The 16128-nt window shown below is 44.9% G+C and overlaps 1 protein-coding gene across 5 annotated transcripts in view; it reads left to right on the top strand.

Moving 5' to 3' along the window:
* zc3h13 (zinc finger CCCH-type containing 13) overlaps positions 1 to 16128 on the top strand; it is a 44644-nt gene that overhangs the window by 27725 nt on the left and 791 nt on the right. For 4 of the 5 annotated variants that reach the window (XM_061804056.1, XM_061804062.1, XM_061804071.1 and 1 more), the window contains 6 exons: positions 2973 to 3423; positions 3524 to 3720; positions 3832 to 5028; positions 5108 to 5725; positions 5820 to 5963; positions 6041 to 6241. In XM_061804056.1, the coding sequence (XP_061660040.1) occupies positions 2973 to 3423; positions 3524 to 3720; positions 3832 to 5028; positions 5108 to 5725; positions 5820 to 5963; positions 6041 to 6241 (2808 nt within the window). The remainder of the gene's footprint in view (positions 1 to 2972; positions 3424 to 3523; positions 3721 to 3831; positions 5029 to 5107; positions 5726 to 5819; positions 5964 to 6040; positions 6242 to 16128) is intronic. The other variant, XM_061804081.1, reaches the window with a different exon arrangement.

Genomic DNA, 16128 nt, shown 5'->3' on the forward strand with positions numbered 1-16128 from the left:
TGCTTTCACTGCATATCACAATATCATCTGCGAACATCATGGTCCAAGGGGATTCCAGTCTAACCTCATCTGTCAGCCTATCCATTACCACTGCAAACAGGAAGGGGCTCAGAGCTGATCCCTGATGCAATCCCACCTCCACCTTAAATTCCTCTGTCACACCTAAGGCACACCTCACCATTGTTCTGCTGCCATCATACATGTCCTGTACTATTTTACATACTTCCCTGCCACACCAGACTTACGCATGCAGGACCACAGTTCCTCTCTTGGTACTCTGTCATAGGCTTTCTCGAGATCTACAAAGACACAATGTAGCTCCTTCTGACCTTCTCTGTACTTTTCCACGAGCATCCTCAAGGCAAATAATGCATCTGTGGTACTCTTTCTAGGCATGAAACCATACTGTTGCTCGCAGATACTTACTTCTGTCCTGAGTCTAGCCTCCACTACTCTTTCCCATAACTTCATCGTGTGGCTCATCAACTTTATTCCTCTATAGTTCCCACCGCTCTGAACATCCCCTTTGTTCTTAAAAATGGGAACTAGAACACTTTTCCTCCATTCTTCAGGCATCTTTTCGCCCATCAAATAATATGTGTCACAATTATTAGCACCCCTGGTGTTAATACTTTGTACAACCGCACCTAATCTTTTCCTATAATGTTTCATAAGATGGGAAAAGACAGAAAGAGGGATCTTCAGCCATTCCTCTTTGCAGAATCTCTCTAAATCATCTAGAGACCTGGGTCCTCTCCTCTGTACTCTCCTCTTCAGCTCACCCCACAGGTTTTCAATGGGGTTGAGGTCTGTGGACTGAGATGGCCATGGGAGGAGCTTGATTTTGTGAACCATTTCTGTGTATATGTGGCCATATGTTTAGGGTCCAATGTCTTGCTGAAAGACCCAGTGACGACCCATCTTCAGCTTTCGGCAGAGGGCAACAGATTTTGATTTAAAATGTCCTGGTTTTTCAAAGCATTCATGATGGCATGCACCCTAACAAGGTTCCCAGGGCCTTTGGAAGCGAAACAGCCCCACAGCATCACTGACCCACCCCCATACTTCACAGTGGGTATGAGGTGCTTTTCAGCATGCGCATCTTTCGTGGCACGCCAGACCCACTTAGTGTTTGTTGCCAGAAAGCTCTATCTTGGTCTCATCTGACCAAAGTACACACCCAGTTTAAGCCCGAATACTGCTTGGCGAACTCCAGATGTATGCGTTTATAATTATGAGTGAGGAAAGGTTTTCACCGTGCATGCTTCCCAAACAGCTTGTTAGCATGTAGACAGCGGCTGATGGTTGATTTGGAGACTTTGTGACCCCAGGATGCTACCATTTGTTGTAATTCTGTAACAGTGAGCTTTGGAGATCTTTTGATTTCTCTTACCAACCTCCTCACTGTGCATGGTGGCAAAATAAACTTGGGTCCTCGTCCAGGCTTGTTTACCACTGTTCCAGTTTTTTTGAACTTCTTAATTATTCCTCTCACAGTGGATATGGGCAGCTGGAGTTGAGTGGCAATGTTCTTGTAGCCTCTGCCTGACCTGTGAAGGTCGACGCACATCTGCCTCACTTGTATGCTGTGTTCCTTTGTCTTTCCCATGTTTAAGAGTGGATAAGAAAAATGGCCTCTGTGTCACGTCATATTTATACCCCAGGGAAACAGGAAGTGATGAATTACTAATTAAATGTTCCTACATACTCTAGTAAACTTTGTAAACTACTGTAGAAATGATAGAAATTCTTTAATTATATTTATTTCCTGGGAATTGTTAAGGGTACCAATAATCGTGGAACAGGTGATTTAATGAAAAATATATATTTTTTTAAATGATTTTTTCATTTTCTTACAATTGATTTGAGTTGGTTACATTTTCCTAAAATTTTCAGTGTTAAAATTTCTTCTGCAATAAACACAGTTTATTTTAAGGCTTTTAACACATCTTCGGGGGTGCCAATAATTATGTTGAGCACTGTACATTCCATAAAGCACAACTTAGATCTCTTTAGTCATATAATATCCTCCAAGAAGTCTTAGGAATCATATCACTTTTTTTAACTTGCAAATGAAAGATGAGCTTTGTTCTTTTTGATAAACAGTGATTTTCACATTAAAATTCTGCCATGAATGTCTCTTATTGTGTAATGAACACTGACTTTAACTGATGCAAGGGAGGGCTGCACTGCACTGGATGAGGCAGGTTCTGTTACTGTTTTCATAATTGAACAGGCTTAGCCATCAAGCTTGGCTGTCATCAGTAAAATTCAACAAAAGTAGTAATAAGCCACATTTATTCAAATTAAAAACTAGGCTAATTACTTTTTCACACATTACCAGGAAACAATTTTTTTCCATTTCCATTTTCCAAGCTTGTTATCCTCACAAGAGTCGCAGGAGTCCTGAGCCTATCCTAGCCAACATTGGGAAAAAGACAGACTACACCCTGAATTGGTCGCCAGTCAGCCGTAGGCCACAGAGTATTTTTTTTTTCCTTAATAGATAAAATAATTATATTCACAAAGCATTTGAAGTTCACTTGAGTCATATTTGTTTGTCAAAAATCTAATAATTTGAGAAGGCACTGTAGTGCAATATGCAATGCATAATAATAAACCAAGTCATGTGCTTGTATTTTTTAACAAATCAGATTTTAATTTGTATTGATCTGGACACCATAGTGAGAATCAGAATCCTCTTTTTTCCCCAAGTATGTAAAAAAAAAAGTAGAGAAGGAATTTGTCACTGGTCATTGAAGACACTCAAGTATGACAATAGACAGCCAAACAGTAAATATTCTATTCAGTTAGTTAGTTATTTAGCCTCTAGGAATTTAATGGTAAGAGGGAAGAAGCTGTTGGAATGTCTGCTGCTCCTCATTGACATTCAGGATGTGCATGAATCTTTGCTTCTGAAACAAACGAAAAAAAACCTTGTTGGGTTAAACTCATAAATTCTGTTTTCTTAGATCCAAGGGCAGCTTCCCCAAACAGACATCAGAGAAGATCCGAAGAATCTGAGAGGGAGGAGAGAAGGGATGAGCGCCGGAGTGACCGGGGAGAAGAAAGACGGGAGGACCGGAGTAGAGACCGTGAAAGAGACCGGGAGCGAGAGAGGGAACGGGAGAAAGACAGGGAGCGCGAGAGGGAAAAGGAGAGGGAGGCCGAAAGGGAGCGCAACAGGGAGCGAGAGAGAGAGCGAGAACGGGAGCGTGAGCGAGAACGGGAGCGTGAAGAAAGAGAGCGAGAGAGAGAGGAACGTGAGAGAGAGCGGAAGGAGCGTGAAAGGGAGCGGGAGCAGCGGGAGCGAGAGAGGCAGCGGGAATGGGAGGAGCGGGGAAGGGAAGAAAGGCGGGACAGGAGGGAGGATACCCGGGATGACCGTGCCATTCGAGAGACAAGAGATGATCGCAAAACAAGGCATGTACTATATAGAGAGAATTTTGTTCGACATGGCCTTTTTATGTTGTTTTGATAAAAATGTTTTTTTCTCAACAACTTCCCTGTTCTTGCCCTCTAGTCGCAAACGACCCCGATTGGATGCCAGCCCAAGCCCCAGACCTTCTCCCAAGCGAGGGACGCGTGACCACAGTCCTGCAGACAGTGATGGCTACAACAGTACAGATGAGAAAAGTGAGCGTCCAATTGGCCGAGGGCTGGCCAAGCTCCACCCACAGCCCCTCCTCCCCAGCCCTCTGTGTCCATCTTCAAGTGACAGTAGGAAATTCTTTTAGAGAGGACACACCCTTTTTGGGAATGAGGATTTAATATCTAGAAAATATGTTGCTATATAGTAAGTCTGCGTTCTTGTGAAATGTTCATGTGCAGGTGGGGATAAGCATCGTGTGCTCAGTCAAGTGGTCCGCCCCTCGGAGCCACTGTTGCGGTCACCATTGAGGGCTGCAACATCTGATGACAAGCCCGGCCACTGGAAGGATGAGGAGCGCAGAGGAGCTGCAGATAAGAGGGAAGCACGCAGCCGCCATGACGACCAAGAGCCCCGAGCTGAACGAACTAGGGGAAGCGACCGGAGAGCTGAACAGTTGCCAGATATGCACTCGGAATCTCGTAGCCAAGGCCGTGACTCCACGCCACCTCCTGTTTCTGTGGCTCCTAGTGCTGACAATGAAGACAGAGATGTCACTGTGTCACACCCCCAAGAGGACAGCAAAAAGAAGACGAAATCACTGAGGAAGGGCTTGAAGAAAGGGCGCAAAGATGAAGAAACAAGTGGTGGCAAAGGTCTAATTGGAGACCGTTTCGACACTGATCCCCCGCCTGCTGTTCTTCCAGATGGTCCTCCATCACTCCTTTCACCAAGGAAGGGAGCAAAGAGGAAAGTGGTTGAGCGAAAGAGGAAACGGAGAGGAGATTCTGAGGCATCGGAGGAGGATTCCTCAGTGCATTTGCCCCAGAATAAGAGGAAGAGAGGTCCTCGGACCCCACCTCCCTCAATAAGACCTGGTCATCGGGGCACCGGAGGCAATGCTGAGCCCTCCCAACTACCCAAAATGGACAACTTCAGTGATTGGTCGGATGAGGAGGTCTTAGATCGACGAGGACAATTGGATTCTGCTTCTGCTGAGCGGGCTCTACCTGAGCCTCTTCGTAGAGGTGTTGGCCCCAGGTTGGGGCGGGACAGAGACCGGTGCAACCCCCCTCCCATTGCTCCTCTGCTTCTACAGGAACCTCCGATGTTGCTGCAGACATTGACTCCACAGCCCCTTATGTCTCAGCCTCTTCTCCGCAAGCCTCCCCCAGAACAGACACGCAGCAGCAGCATGGGAAGTAACCAGAGCCGCACGTCATCCAGGCGCCCACGGTCGCCCTCCAACGAGTCTGCCCATCGAGATGATCTCCTGGGATCGCGTGCCCGCAGGGGGCGCCCCCAAGGCAACAGTGCACATGACCGGGAAAGGGAGAGAGAAAGAGAGCGGCTGGAAGTTAATGACCCACCGGGAACAGAGAGGAAATCACGAATAGACCAGTTGAGGAGAGGAGAGCCAAGCCGCAGCAACTCTTCAGGTCAGCAATCAAATCTACTCTGAACATGAGACAGAAGGTTAAATGTACCACTCTAACACTGATTATGTTTGCCTTGTAGACCGCCAGGATTCTCGCAGCCACAGCTCCAGGCGTAGCTCCCCTGATTCTGAGAGGCAAGCCAGGTCCCAATCACGTGCTGGCTCTTATGACAGTCGAGAGCGGGAGCGTGACAGGGAGCAATTTGATCGAGAGCGAGACCGAAAGGACCCCCGGCAACAACAGTCAGGCTTACTTCTCCAGCAGCCTCTTCAACAACAGAGAGACTGGGATCCTGAATCCAGGGACTGGCCCAGCAGGGGACGAGAGCCTCTACCCATACGTCCTGGCCGTGAACCTCTTCTCAGAGAGAGGGACATCAGGGACAGGGAACGCCTACTGCCGGAAGGACTCATTCAGCAGCATGACCGAGAAAGGGAGCGTGAGAGAGAACGGGACAGAGAGAGCAGAGCTGAAAGAGGCAGCGATAGAGAGAGGGAGAGAATTATGATGCTAGACTTGCCCTCCCTGTCTGACTCCAGAGCTGCAGGACGAAGTGACCTGATGCGACAAGATAGGGGTGACTATGAGCCCCTCCTGCCAAGAGAAGCCTTCAGCCCCGCAGAATCTGAGAAACCAAGTAACAGCCACCATGTCGTGAGTGAGCAGTCAGCGATTGAGAGGATTGACAGCATTGACGGTAACAAATAAATACATTTGAATTGAATCTTTGATTAAAGAAAAAATTTGGAATATTGGAGTGTGTGTATGTGTATGGGCTGTTGTGTTATCAGGAGAGGATGATGGGAAAGAAGATGACAGTCAGTCAGTGGCATCTGTCGGAGAGGAGTATGAACCAATCAGTGACGATGAGCTTGATGAAATTCTGGCTGACAGTCAGAAAAAAGAAGACCCACAAGATGAGGAGAAAATGACAGGTACCAGAACAGTGTTACTTTATTATATGACATCTGTTACATATGACATACGCCTCTTCCCTTCCCTGTGTCCTCAGGCCCTCTGGATGTCATTGATGTGGACTGGTCCAGTTTGATGCCCAAACAGAAGCCGGAGCCCCGAGCGGCCGGAGCAGCTCTGTTGCGCTTCACACCAGGGGCTGTTCTCCTCAGGGCTGGCGTCTCAAAGCGACTTGCTGGGACTGCGCTCCTGGAGAAGGTCAAAGAAGTCTGCAAGGCTGAGCTGGATGACCCCAAAGGTGAGCGTTTGCATCTGAGCATTACTTTTTAAAATGTATTTCACCAAGGTTTTTTTGCTCATAATTATCAACCTTCATTTTTCAAAATGGGTATGCACTTTTCCAAGAATGTTACTATTTAAATTTGGATGTGAATCCATACATGGATGTAACAAAAACCATAAATCCACTTCACTTGCCTGGACGCAGGTCACTGGGGCTCCCTTCTGGAGCCAGGCCTGGAAGCGGGGCTCGAAGGCGAGTGCCTGGTGGCCGGGCTTGCACCCATGGGGCTCGGCCAGGCACGGCCCAAAAAAGTAACATGGATCCCCCTTCCCATGGGCTCACCACCTGTGAGAGGGGCCATAGGAGTCAGGTGCAATGTGAGCTGGGCAATAACCGAAGGCGGGGACCTTGGAGATCCGATCCCCGGCTACGTAAACTAGCGCTAGGGACATGGAATGTCACCTCTCTGGCAGGGAAAGAGCCCGAGCTGGTGCGTGAGGTCGAGAAGTTCCAACTAGAATAGTTGGACACGCCTCCATGCACCGGTTGGAATCTGGTACCAGTCCTCTTAAGAGGGGTTGGACTCTGTTCCACTATGGAGTTGCCCAAGGTGAGAGGCACCGAGCAGGTGTGGGTATACTTATTGCCTCCAGGCTCGGCACCTGTACGTTGGGGTTCAGCACTGTGGATGAGAGGGTAGCCCCCCTCCACCCTCGGGTGGGGGTACGGGTCCTGACTGTTCTTTGTGCCTATCCACCACACAACACTTCAGAGTACCCACCATTTTTAGAGGCCTTAGAAGGAGTGCTAAACAGCGCTGCATCTGGGGACTCCATGATTCTGCTGGGGGACTTCAATGCTCACGTGGGAGATCTGGAATGGCGTGATTAGGAAGAAGCACCCCCCCCCCCCATATGAACCCGATTGGCCATGCTCAGGAAAAAAGATGTGCACATTTCCGCTTGGCACTAAGACAGTCTAGGTCGCAGTTCTATAATCGACTTTGTGGTCGTGTAATCTGACTTGCAGCTGCATGTCTTGGACAATCGAGTGAAGAGAGCGGTGGAGCTGTCAACTGATCACCACCTGGTGGTGAGTTGGCTCCGATCATGGGGGAAGATGCCGGTCCGACGTGGGAGGCACAAATGTATTGTGAGGGTTTGGTGGGAATGGCTGACAGATTCCCCTGTCAGAAGGAATTTACACTCCCACCTCCGAAAGAACTTTGCTCATTTTGTGGCAGAGGCGGGGGAAATTTGAGTCCAAGTGGATAATGTTCTGCGCCTCCATTGCTGAGGCGGCCGACCGGACCTGTGGCCATAGGGTGGTTAGTGCCTGTCATGGCAGCAACCACCAAATATGTTGGTGGACACCAAGAATGAGGGATGCTGTCAAGCTGTTAAGAACCTGCCCCAAGTAGAGAAGTTCAAGTATCTTCGGGTCTTGTTCACAAGTGAGTGAAGAATGGAGCGGCGGATCGGTGCAGCGTTTGCAGAGAGCCTATCATCCGTCTCGTCGCTTTATTCATGTGTGGCAGATACATCATTCGCATGCACATAAAGCCGTGTTCTAGCAAGATGGCCTCCTATTTACGGTCTCTCTTTTGCTTTCTTCACGGCAGTCACGGTGATGCGTGCGTGTCCTCACGAGGGTCGCGGGACTGCTGGAGCCAATGCCAGCTGTCGTCGGGCAGGAGGCAGGGTACACCCTGAACTGGTTGCCAGCCAATTGCAGGGTACATGAAGACAGACAACAGTTGCAGTCACAATCACACCTAGGGGCAATTTAGAGTCTCCAATTAATGCATGTTTTGGAGATGTGGGAGGAAACCAGAGTGCCCGGAGAAAACCCACATAGGCACGGAGAGAACACGCAAACTTTACAAAATGCGTGGCCAGGGTTTGAACCTTGGAACTCAGAACTGTGAGGCCAAAGCTTTACAGCTGTGCCATTGTGCGCCAAAATCTTATCTCCTTAAAAAAAAGAAGTTATTGTGAACATGATACAGTACATATGCGAGAGACACCGTGCAAAACAAGCAAATGGGACAAAGTAAATTGCTGGTTGAGGCTTTGAAGATGCGCAACCAATCAGCTCACAGAATAAAGCCGTTTTTGCATCGCCGTGACTGCCGTGGAGAAAGCAAAAGAGAACGCACCTCTATGTGCATGACGTACCTGCCACACCTGAATCAAGCAACGAGACAGACGGGCTGACGTCTTTTTTTTTTTTTTTTTTTTTTGGCACGCCATCACGGAACTGACCAAAACCGCCAGCGATCGACACTGAGCTCTCCTGCTTTAATACCATTATCCCAGGTATTTTGGTTGACAAACTCTCCCTCCTTTGACGATCTACAGTGCCTTGAAAAAGTATTAGTCCCCCTTGAACTTTTCAACCTTTCTCCACATTTTCAGCTTCAAACATAGATATAAAATTTTCATTTTTTTGTCAACACGTGGGACACAATCATGAAGTGGAACGAAATTTATTGTATATTTTATACTTTTGAACAAAAAACTGAAAAATGGGGTGTGGAATTTTTTTGGGCCCCTTTACTTTCAGTTTAGCAAACTCACTCCAGAGGTTCAGTGAGAATCTCAGAGTGATCCAATGTTTACTGATGATGATAAATACAATCCACCTGTGTGCAATGAAGTCTCCATATAAATGCATCTGTTCTGTGATAGTCTCAGGGTTCTGTTAAAAGTGCAGAGAGCATCATGAAGACCAAGGAACAGACCATGCAGGTCCGAGATACTGTTGTGAAGTTTAAAGCCGGATTTAGATACAAAAAGATTTCCCAAGCTTTAAACATCTCAAGGCGCACTGTGCAAGCTATCCTATTTAAATGGCAGGAGTATCAGACCACTGAAAATCTACCAAGACCCAGCCGTCCCGCTAAACTTTCACGTCGAACAAGGAGAAGACTGATCAGAGATGCAACCAAGAGGCCCATGATCACTCTGGATGAACTGCAGAGATCTACAGCTGAGGTGGGAGAGTCTGTCCATAGGACAACAATCAGTCGTACAATGCACAAATCTGGCCTTTATCAGTGATGAAAGTCCACCGGATTTTCACGGAATTCCGGATTTTTAAATTTTCATGAAAATTGCTCCGGAAAATTGAGGAAAAATTGCCTAAAATTAATCCGAATATTAGTTGACAACATTGAACGAACATGCGTTTCAGTTCGTTGTTTTGCTTTCATGAGCGTAGCCATGTTGAGGTACAACACGAGTAACAGTAACGCCCCTCCCCTCACATTCTCTCAAGACGTCGCTTATTTTGTGTGAGCTTGACATTAATTTACGTGTTTATTTCATAAACGTTAACTAAACGAGCCTGGTCCGAAACAAACGGTATTCACCTGGAAACAGGAAATGTAAGTTAACCGTACTGAGCACGTACGGAGCATGTACGAAGTGCATGTTCAGAACTGCGTCATGTAATGCGAGCGCATTTACGTCGAAAGTCATTACCATCATGAGCAAAGGAAATTCAGTTACACCAGGGGTGCTCATTGCATCGATTGCAAGGCAGTGTGACGTCGTAAAAAAAAACCAACATTAGACTATCATCCGTCAATTGATTCAGGTGTGGCCAATACGTCGAGCGCGTGCACTGAAAAGAGCGTTATAGCAAGCCGGCCTCCTATTTACGGCAGTCCCGTGGTACGTACCCCCCCTTCCCCCCACCTCCCCACAACAATAGGTCACAATTGACCCCTCTGTACAGGGCACTTAACCACGCCTCCTGAAGTTACGTCACCCCACGTGTGCTAACCTCAGACAAACAATTAGCAAAAATGGCAGCGCAGGAAGAAAAGACTAGAGCGAAATTGTCCAATTTACCAGCTGATTTCTCACTCGCATTCTTAGTGAATAGTGAAATATCGTTGAAAAGCAGACAGCAGGGCTTCAAGTATTTCAGCGAGGGGTATTTCAATGGTATTTACATGCATATCGACAGAGAAACCATTGATATTAGCGCGAGATCTTTCCGGAGTCAGAAGAAGACCGAGAAGCCACATAATATAATATATTATAACCCAAATACGAATTCGTCATTGACAGTTTCCTATTTTCGTGTTACCTATCACACTTGGGTGCAGAATCTGTTTGTGTATCTGTATAGCCGTTTGTGAACTGCCGTATGAAGGAAAAGAAGGCGAGGCTTGATTTACGAGTTGTTTCTCTCGTTTTCTTTGTGTAACATCGCGCCCTCCCCTCAATAATTATTCTTGAATTAGTGGCGAACCTACGTAAGTCCCGACCGAGTACGACAATCACTACTTTAGTGTCCTCAAACATCCTTCCTTCAGTCTTGGTGTCTCTGTGCACGTCGAAGGCTTTTAGGACTCGCTAGTCCGGTTTAGCTTAGCTCGGGAGCCGCTGAACAGAGACACGTTTGTGCAGTCAGATCATCGCAAAATATCGCTCAACACAGATCAAGTGTGTCAATCATTCACACGTAGCGATGTTATGCCAGCGAAGAACTGCTAATTCATTTATATGAGACATGTATTGAAAATCAAATATAGGGCTTACCTTCGTGCAAACATATCTGTTCCGGATGATTTTAGATGGATTCAGTTGATCATACGATCTTCCACAAAGTTTGATCCATCGAAGACATTTTTCGTACTCGGTCTTCTGTTCCGGTTGATATTATATGGATTCAGTTGATGATACGGTCTTCCACAAATTTGATCCATCGAAGACATTTTTCGTACTGGGTCTTCGGTTTTGGAAAGGGTACAAATTGAACTCCACCAACTAGCCTTTCAGGATACCTGTCGTTACTATTACAAAGTCCGTGACTACACCTCCTAACCATATCTATTGTTAAGGAACCCAAATACGCGATAAAATGCTAACAAAAGCTATACTGGACAATGCAACGTTGTCTGAGGGAACGGCGGGTGCAAAAAAGGGGGCGTGGTTTATGCAGATCTCTGGCCTCTGATTGGTCAGTGACGCAGATTACGCAATTTCTACGGAGGGGTCAATTGCCGACAGGAATGGTTGTTCCAGTGTATCGCGAACTTGTTGCCACGAATGCCGATTATGTTGAACTAAACTTTCAGCAGTTTCACAACATTGCGAGAATAGACCCACCGTGTTTATTCTTTGACAGGCCAGTGCATTTAACTTTTCTTCAGATAGTTTGTCAGATCAAGAATTTTTATTGATGAATTTTTTTACATAGTTTTATATCATGTTCTACTAATATCAGTTGAAATTGGAAATGATCATTTCTGAGTTTGAAATGTTAGTTTTCTATTTTATTTATTTATTTATTTTATTTTATTTTTAATTTACAGTTATGTTATATTAATCCAGTAAGTTATTTTAAGGCCTAATAACACCCGCAACTTTATCTGCGAGCATGAATGACCACACCTGTACATTTTTCAAATGTGAGCGACTGTGTGTGCGTGTGTGTGCGTGTGCGTGTGTGTATATATATATATATATATATATATATATATATATATATATATATTAAAGGCAACTGATTATACTGTTAGTATTAATAGATCTATATCTAAGATAGTGAGCAATGTGGTCAAGTGTATCAGTACGGCACGACGTAACAAGTTTGAGACTTAAATGTTAATAGTAATTACTTCTGATCAACTTCTTGAACATGTTTTGCTGTGCGGTGTAGAAATTCTAGGATATATTTTTGTGTATATTTTATATCTATATTATATCTATAATATGGGGAAATTGACAATTTTAGATGTCTTTTTACTGAATAGTTCACTTAATTGTCTCAATTGTCTTGAGATAAGATGGCATATTTTAAGCATATTTGAATGACAAATATGATTTTGTGCTATCCAGTGATAGAGGCATGGGGGGCAAAAAAATCTGGGCTTGGCCCTTGGAGAACTTCTGACCAATTTTTTTTTTGGTCAGCACTTTCAATTTTTACCTTCAATTTTTGTCTGAATTCTGTTCACAGATATCGCCAGTATGCACCACAGCCATCCATTTATTCAAAGATTTCACGGGGGACCCCCCTAGTGCTCGCATTTGTATTTTCAGGAATTTTCACGAAAGTCCACTTTCATCCCTACTTTATGGAAGAGTGGCAAGAAGAAAGCCATTTCTCAAAGATATCCATAAAAAGTCTCGTTAAGGTTAAAAATCGAACTTTTTGGCCACAGTGCAAAATGATATATTTAGCGTAAAAGCAACACAACTCATCACCCTGAACACACCATCCCCACTGTCAAACATGGTGGTGGCACCCTCATGGTTTGGGCCTGCTTTTCTTCACTAGGGACAGGGAAGATGGTTCAAATTGATGGGAAGATGAATGGAGCCAGATACAGGACCATTCTGGAAGAAAACCTGTTGGAGTCTGCAAAGACCCGAGACTGGGATGGAGATTAATCTTCCAACAGAACAATGATCCAAAATATAAAGCCAAATCTACAATGGAATGGTTCACAAATAAACATATCCAGGTGTTGGAATGGCCAAGTCAAAGTCCAGACCTGAATCCAATCGAGAATGTGTGGGCAGAGCTGAAGATTGCTGTTCACACAGGCTCTCCATCCAACCTCACTGAGCTTGAGCTGCTTTGCAAGGAAGAATGGGCAAGAATTCCAGTCTATTGATTTGCAAAACTGAAAGAGACATACCGCAAAGCGACTTGCAGCTGTAATGGGCCTTTCCGATGGTCATTTTAAGATCCTCCCCTTACCCATGTCCCATTAGCTTCCAAATTGGCGACTGAACAGAACATGTTTGAAGTCAATTCTCTACCGCGTATTCCAGATAATATTGGGGTTTGTTTTTTGGCAAATGCATCAGATTTGTCCAAGAGCGTTCTACAGAGAGGTCTCAAGTATTTCACACAAGGAGATGTACACGGAATTAAGATTTTGGATGGAGCAGGACGCAATGTCATAGTTACAGCAAAATGTCGGTGATCGATGTAAAAAAAAGTTTGACGCCTCACAAACTTCATATTGAAATCCAAAAGGATAAAATTGTGGAATCATACTGCCCATGTAAAGCAAGGTGAGTACTGTTTACTTGGAAGGATCATGAGTAATGTCAATGTGTTCTTTATAAGTGAGTGGGTGTATTAATTTGACTTGGCTCATTATGGAGCCCAGTGCTCTGTATTAAAAGTCTGATGTGATACAAATAGGCAAATAGATATTTCTCTTGCATGACATTGCACATTTACATATCACTAACCCGACTCTTCGGCATAAAATGTTACATATTTCATTCAGCAGGTCTATGATACACTAACAAAGGGAAAGTTGTTCTCCTGCAATGTATGAAGCACTGATAATAAACTCAGAGAAGATACTTCTCCCTCACTCACCTTCGAACGTACAGCCTTTTGTTTGTTGATATTGTTCACATTTACTTGTATGTGCGCTCTGCCGCGAGCCTTAATCCATCGTAGACACTTTGTCAACTGTGTTTTAGGCTTTGGAACATGAATCAACTGGGCCCCTTGTAACGTAGCAGGATATCTTTCGTCAGAATTGCACGTTCCCCAAGTGCATCTGAGGACCATTTTTTTCGTAGCATTAACTTGTCCAAGCGCACGCGACTGATAACCAGCATTGCTTGTGGGACATGATGACAAGAGGGGCGGGTCAAACCAGGGGTTACGGCATGAGGCTATCTGATTGGCTATTATTGTATGAGTGATTGACAGGTCGGAAAGGTCCATTGCAGCAAAAGGTGGCACTACAAAGTATTAATGCAATGGGGCCGAATAATATTGCAAGCCCCACTTTTCACATTTGTATTAGTTAAAAACGTTTAAAATATCCAATAAATTTTATTCCACCTCATGATTGTGTCCCATTTGTTGATTCTTGACCCAAAAAAATTTTATTTTACATCTCATGTTTGAAACCTGTAATGTGGCGAAAGCTTAAAAAGTTCAAGGGGGCCAAATACTTTCACAAGGCACTGTACTTTCTCACAAACTGTCCATAGTCTGTCAAACTTGGCCTACACCTCTCTTCCTCAATTGCGCTCAGCACCGGGTCCCCTCAAGGTTGTGTACTGAGCCTCTCCTTTACTCTAGGTACACATGAGTGCATACCAGCCCATCCCAGCAACTCCGTCATCAAGTTTGGTGGTGATACCACTGTTATTGGGCTCATCTCAAAAGGAGATTAGTCTGCCTACAGAGTTGAGATTGTAAATATGTCAAAGTGGTGTTCAGCAAAAAAAAACTCACACTAACCACCAGAAAAACAAAGTAAATCATCCTGGACTTCCGAATGTGCGGCATGGACCCAATCGCACTGTTTATCAATCGGGAGGGTGTGGAGAGGGTCCACTCCTTCAGATTTGTAGGAGTCTATATCACAGATAAACTCACCTGGACTGTAAATACCACGGTGGTGGTAAAAAAAGGCCCAGCAAAGACTTCACTTCCTGAGAGTGCTCAGGAAGAACAATCTGGAAGATAAGATGCTTCTGGCTTTCTACAGGACTACCATGGAGCGCATCCTCACATACTGCATCACAGTGTGGTATTCTGGATGTACAGCAGCGGACTGCAAAGCTCTCCAAATAGTGATCAACCGCGTCCAGAAGATCACTGGGTGCTCTCTGCGCTCCCGAGAGGACATTGCCAACTCCTGCTATCACAGCACAGCTACTAACATTAAGGACTCTTCCCATCCTGGTCACCATCTGTTTAACCTGCTGCCCTTTGGCAGGCGGTACAGGTCCCACAAAACATGAACAAGCAGACTCAAGACATCTTTTTTTCCTCGAGCCATAAACTCCTTGTACTTAAAACTAAACATTACAGTACTGTAATCTAAAATTATGCACCTGCACTTCTTGTTTGCTTTTCTTGGGTTTAATAATCTTAACAAGGCTTGGACAGGGGGGATAAGACTGAAAAATACTTTATTTATTCATTCATTTATTTTTAAGTTCTTTCAGCAACAACTGTGCCTTGATTGTATTTTTTGTCATTTTACCTCATACCTAAAATGTTCTATTTTATTTGCGCAAGCACTTGTGGAGAAGCGCTTGTTTTTTTGTTATATGGACTGTCATATAGTGACAAAGGGTTTAGATTTTTTTTTTTTTTTGAACCGTGTTTTGTTGATAGCATCTTATCTAGGAAGATAAAAGTAGATCTTGTTGGAATGGTCCCATCTCTCTCACAATTGGCAGCCCTCGGGAGTCAAACCAAGAGAAACGTGATCATCCTATGGTTACCAGGTCCCCAACTGACAACTGTCCCTCTACTATTTTTGTATGTGGTGGGGTGTTGCACATCCAAATTGAGACTGGTGGGGATAAGCCAAGATGGTCAAAGGTGAATGCTAACCTGCAACTCCCACCCCAGCCAGGCCAACCAACTCCCCAATAGATGTGTAAATGTATGAGGTGTATTGATAATTTTTGGGGAAAAGGCATGGTGGGCCATGGAACAGGCCTTCCTCAGGCCGACCCCAACCACACCCACCCACCCCCACTAACTGATGTATGATTCATTAAAACTAGAGGACTGGTAGAGCAGAGAAGGAGAGTGGGAGGGTGACCAGACTGGAGACCCCCACAGATGTGCCAGGACCCAGCACGGCGCAAGTATTCGTTGTAGATATTTATTTGTAAAATTCTGTTAAAAAAAAAAAAAATGTCCCCAAACCAGCACCATTCCCTCTTGTATGTCTTCTTCCGTGTTGCATCCTGTTTCGTGGTTGCCACGTTCTTCATTTCTGTCAGATCACATTTTGTCCTTCTTGGAGGACAAGATTCTAGATTGGTTGTGTAACCAAATCGTTGTGTGTAGTGTGCCATGTTGAGATTATGACAGCACACAAAACGGCATATGATCAAAAGTGTTCAATCTCTCATTTTTTTAAAATTTTCATCTGTGGC

Source organism: Syngnathoides biaculeatus, chromosome 2 (genome assembly GCF_019802595.1).
Source record: "Syngnathoides biaculeatus isolate LvHL_M chromosome 2, ASM1980259v1, whole genome shotgun sequence".
In the NCBI taxonomy this organism is placed as follows: Eukaryota; Metazoa; Chordata; class Actinopteri; order Syngnathiformes; family Syngnathidae; genus Syngnathoides; species Syngnathoides biaculeatus.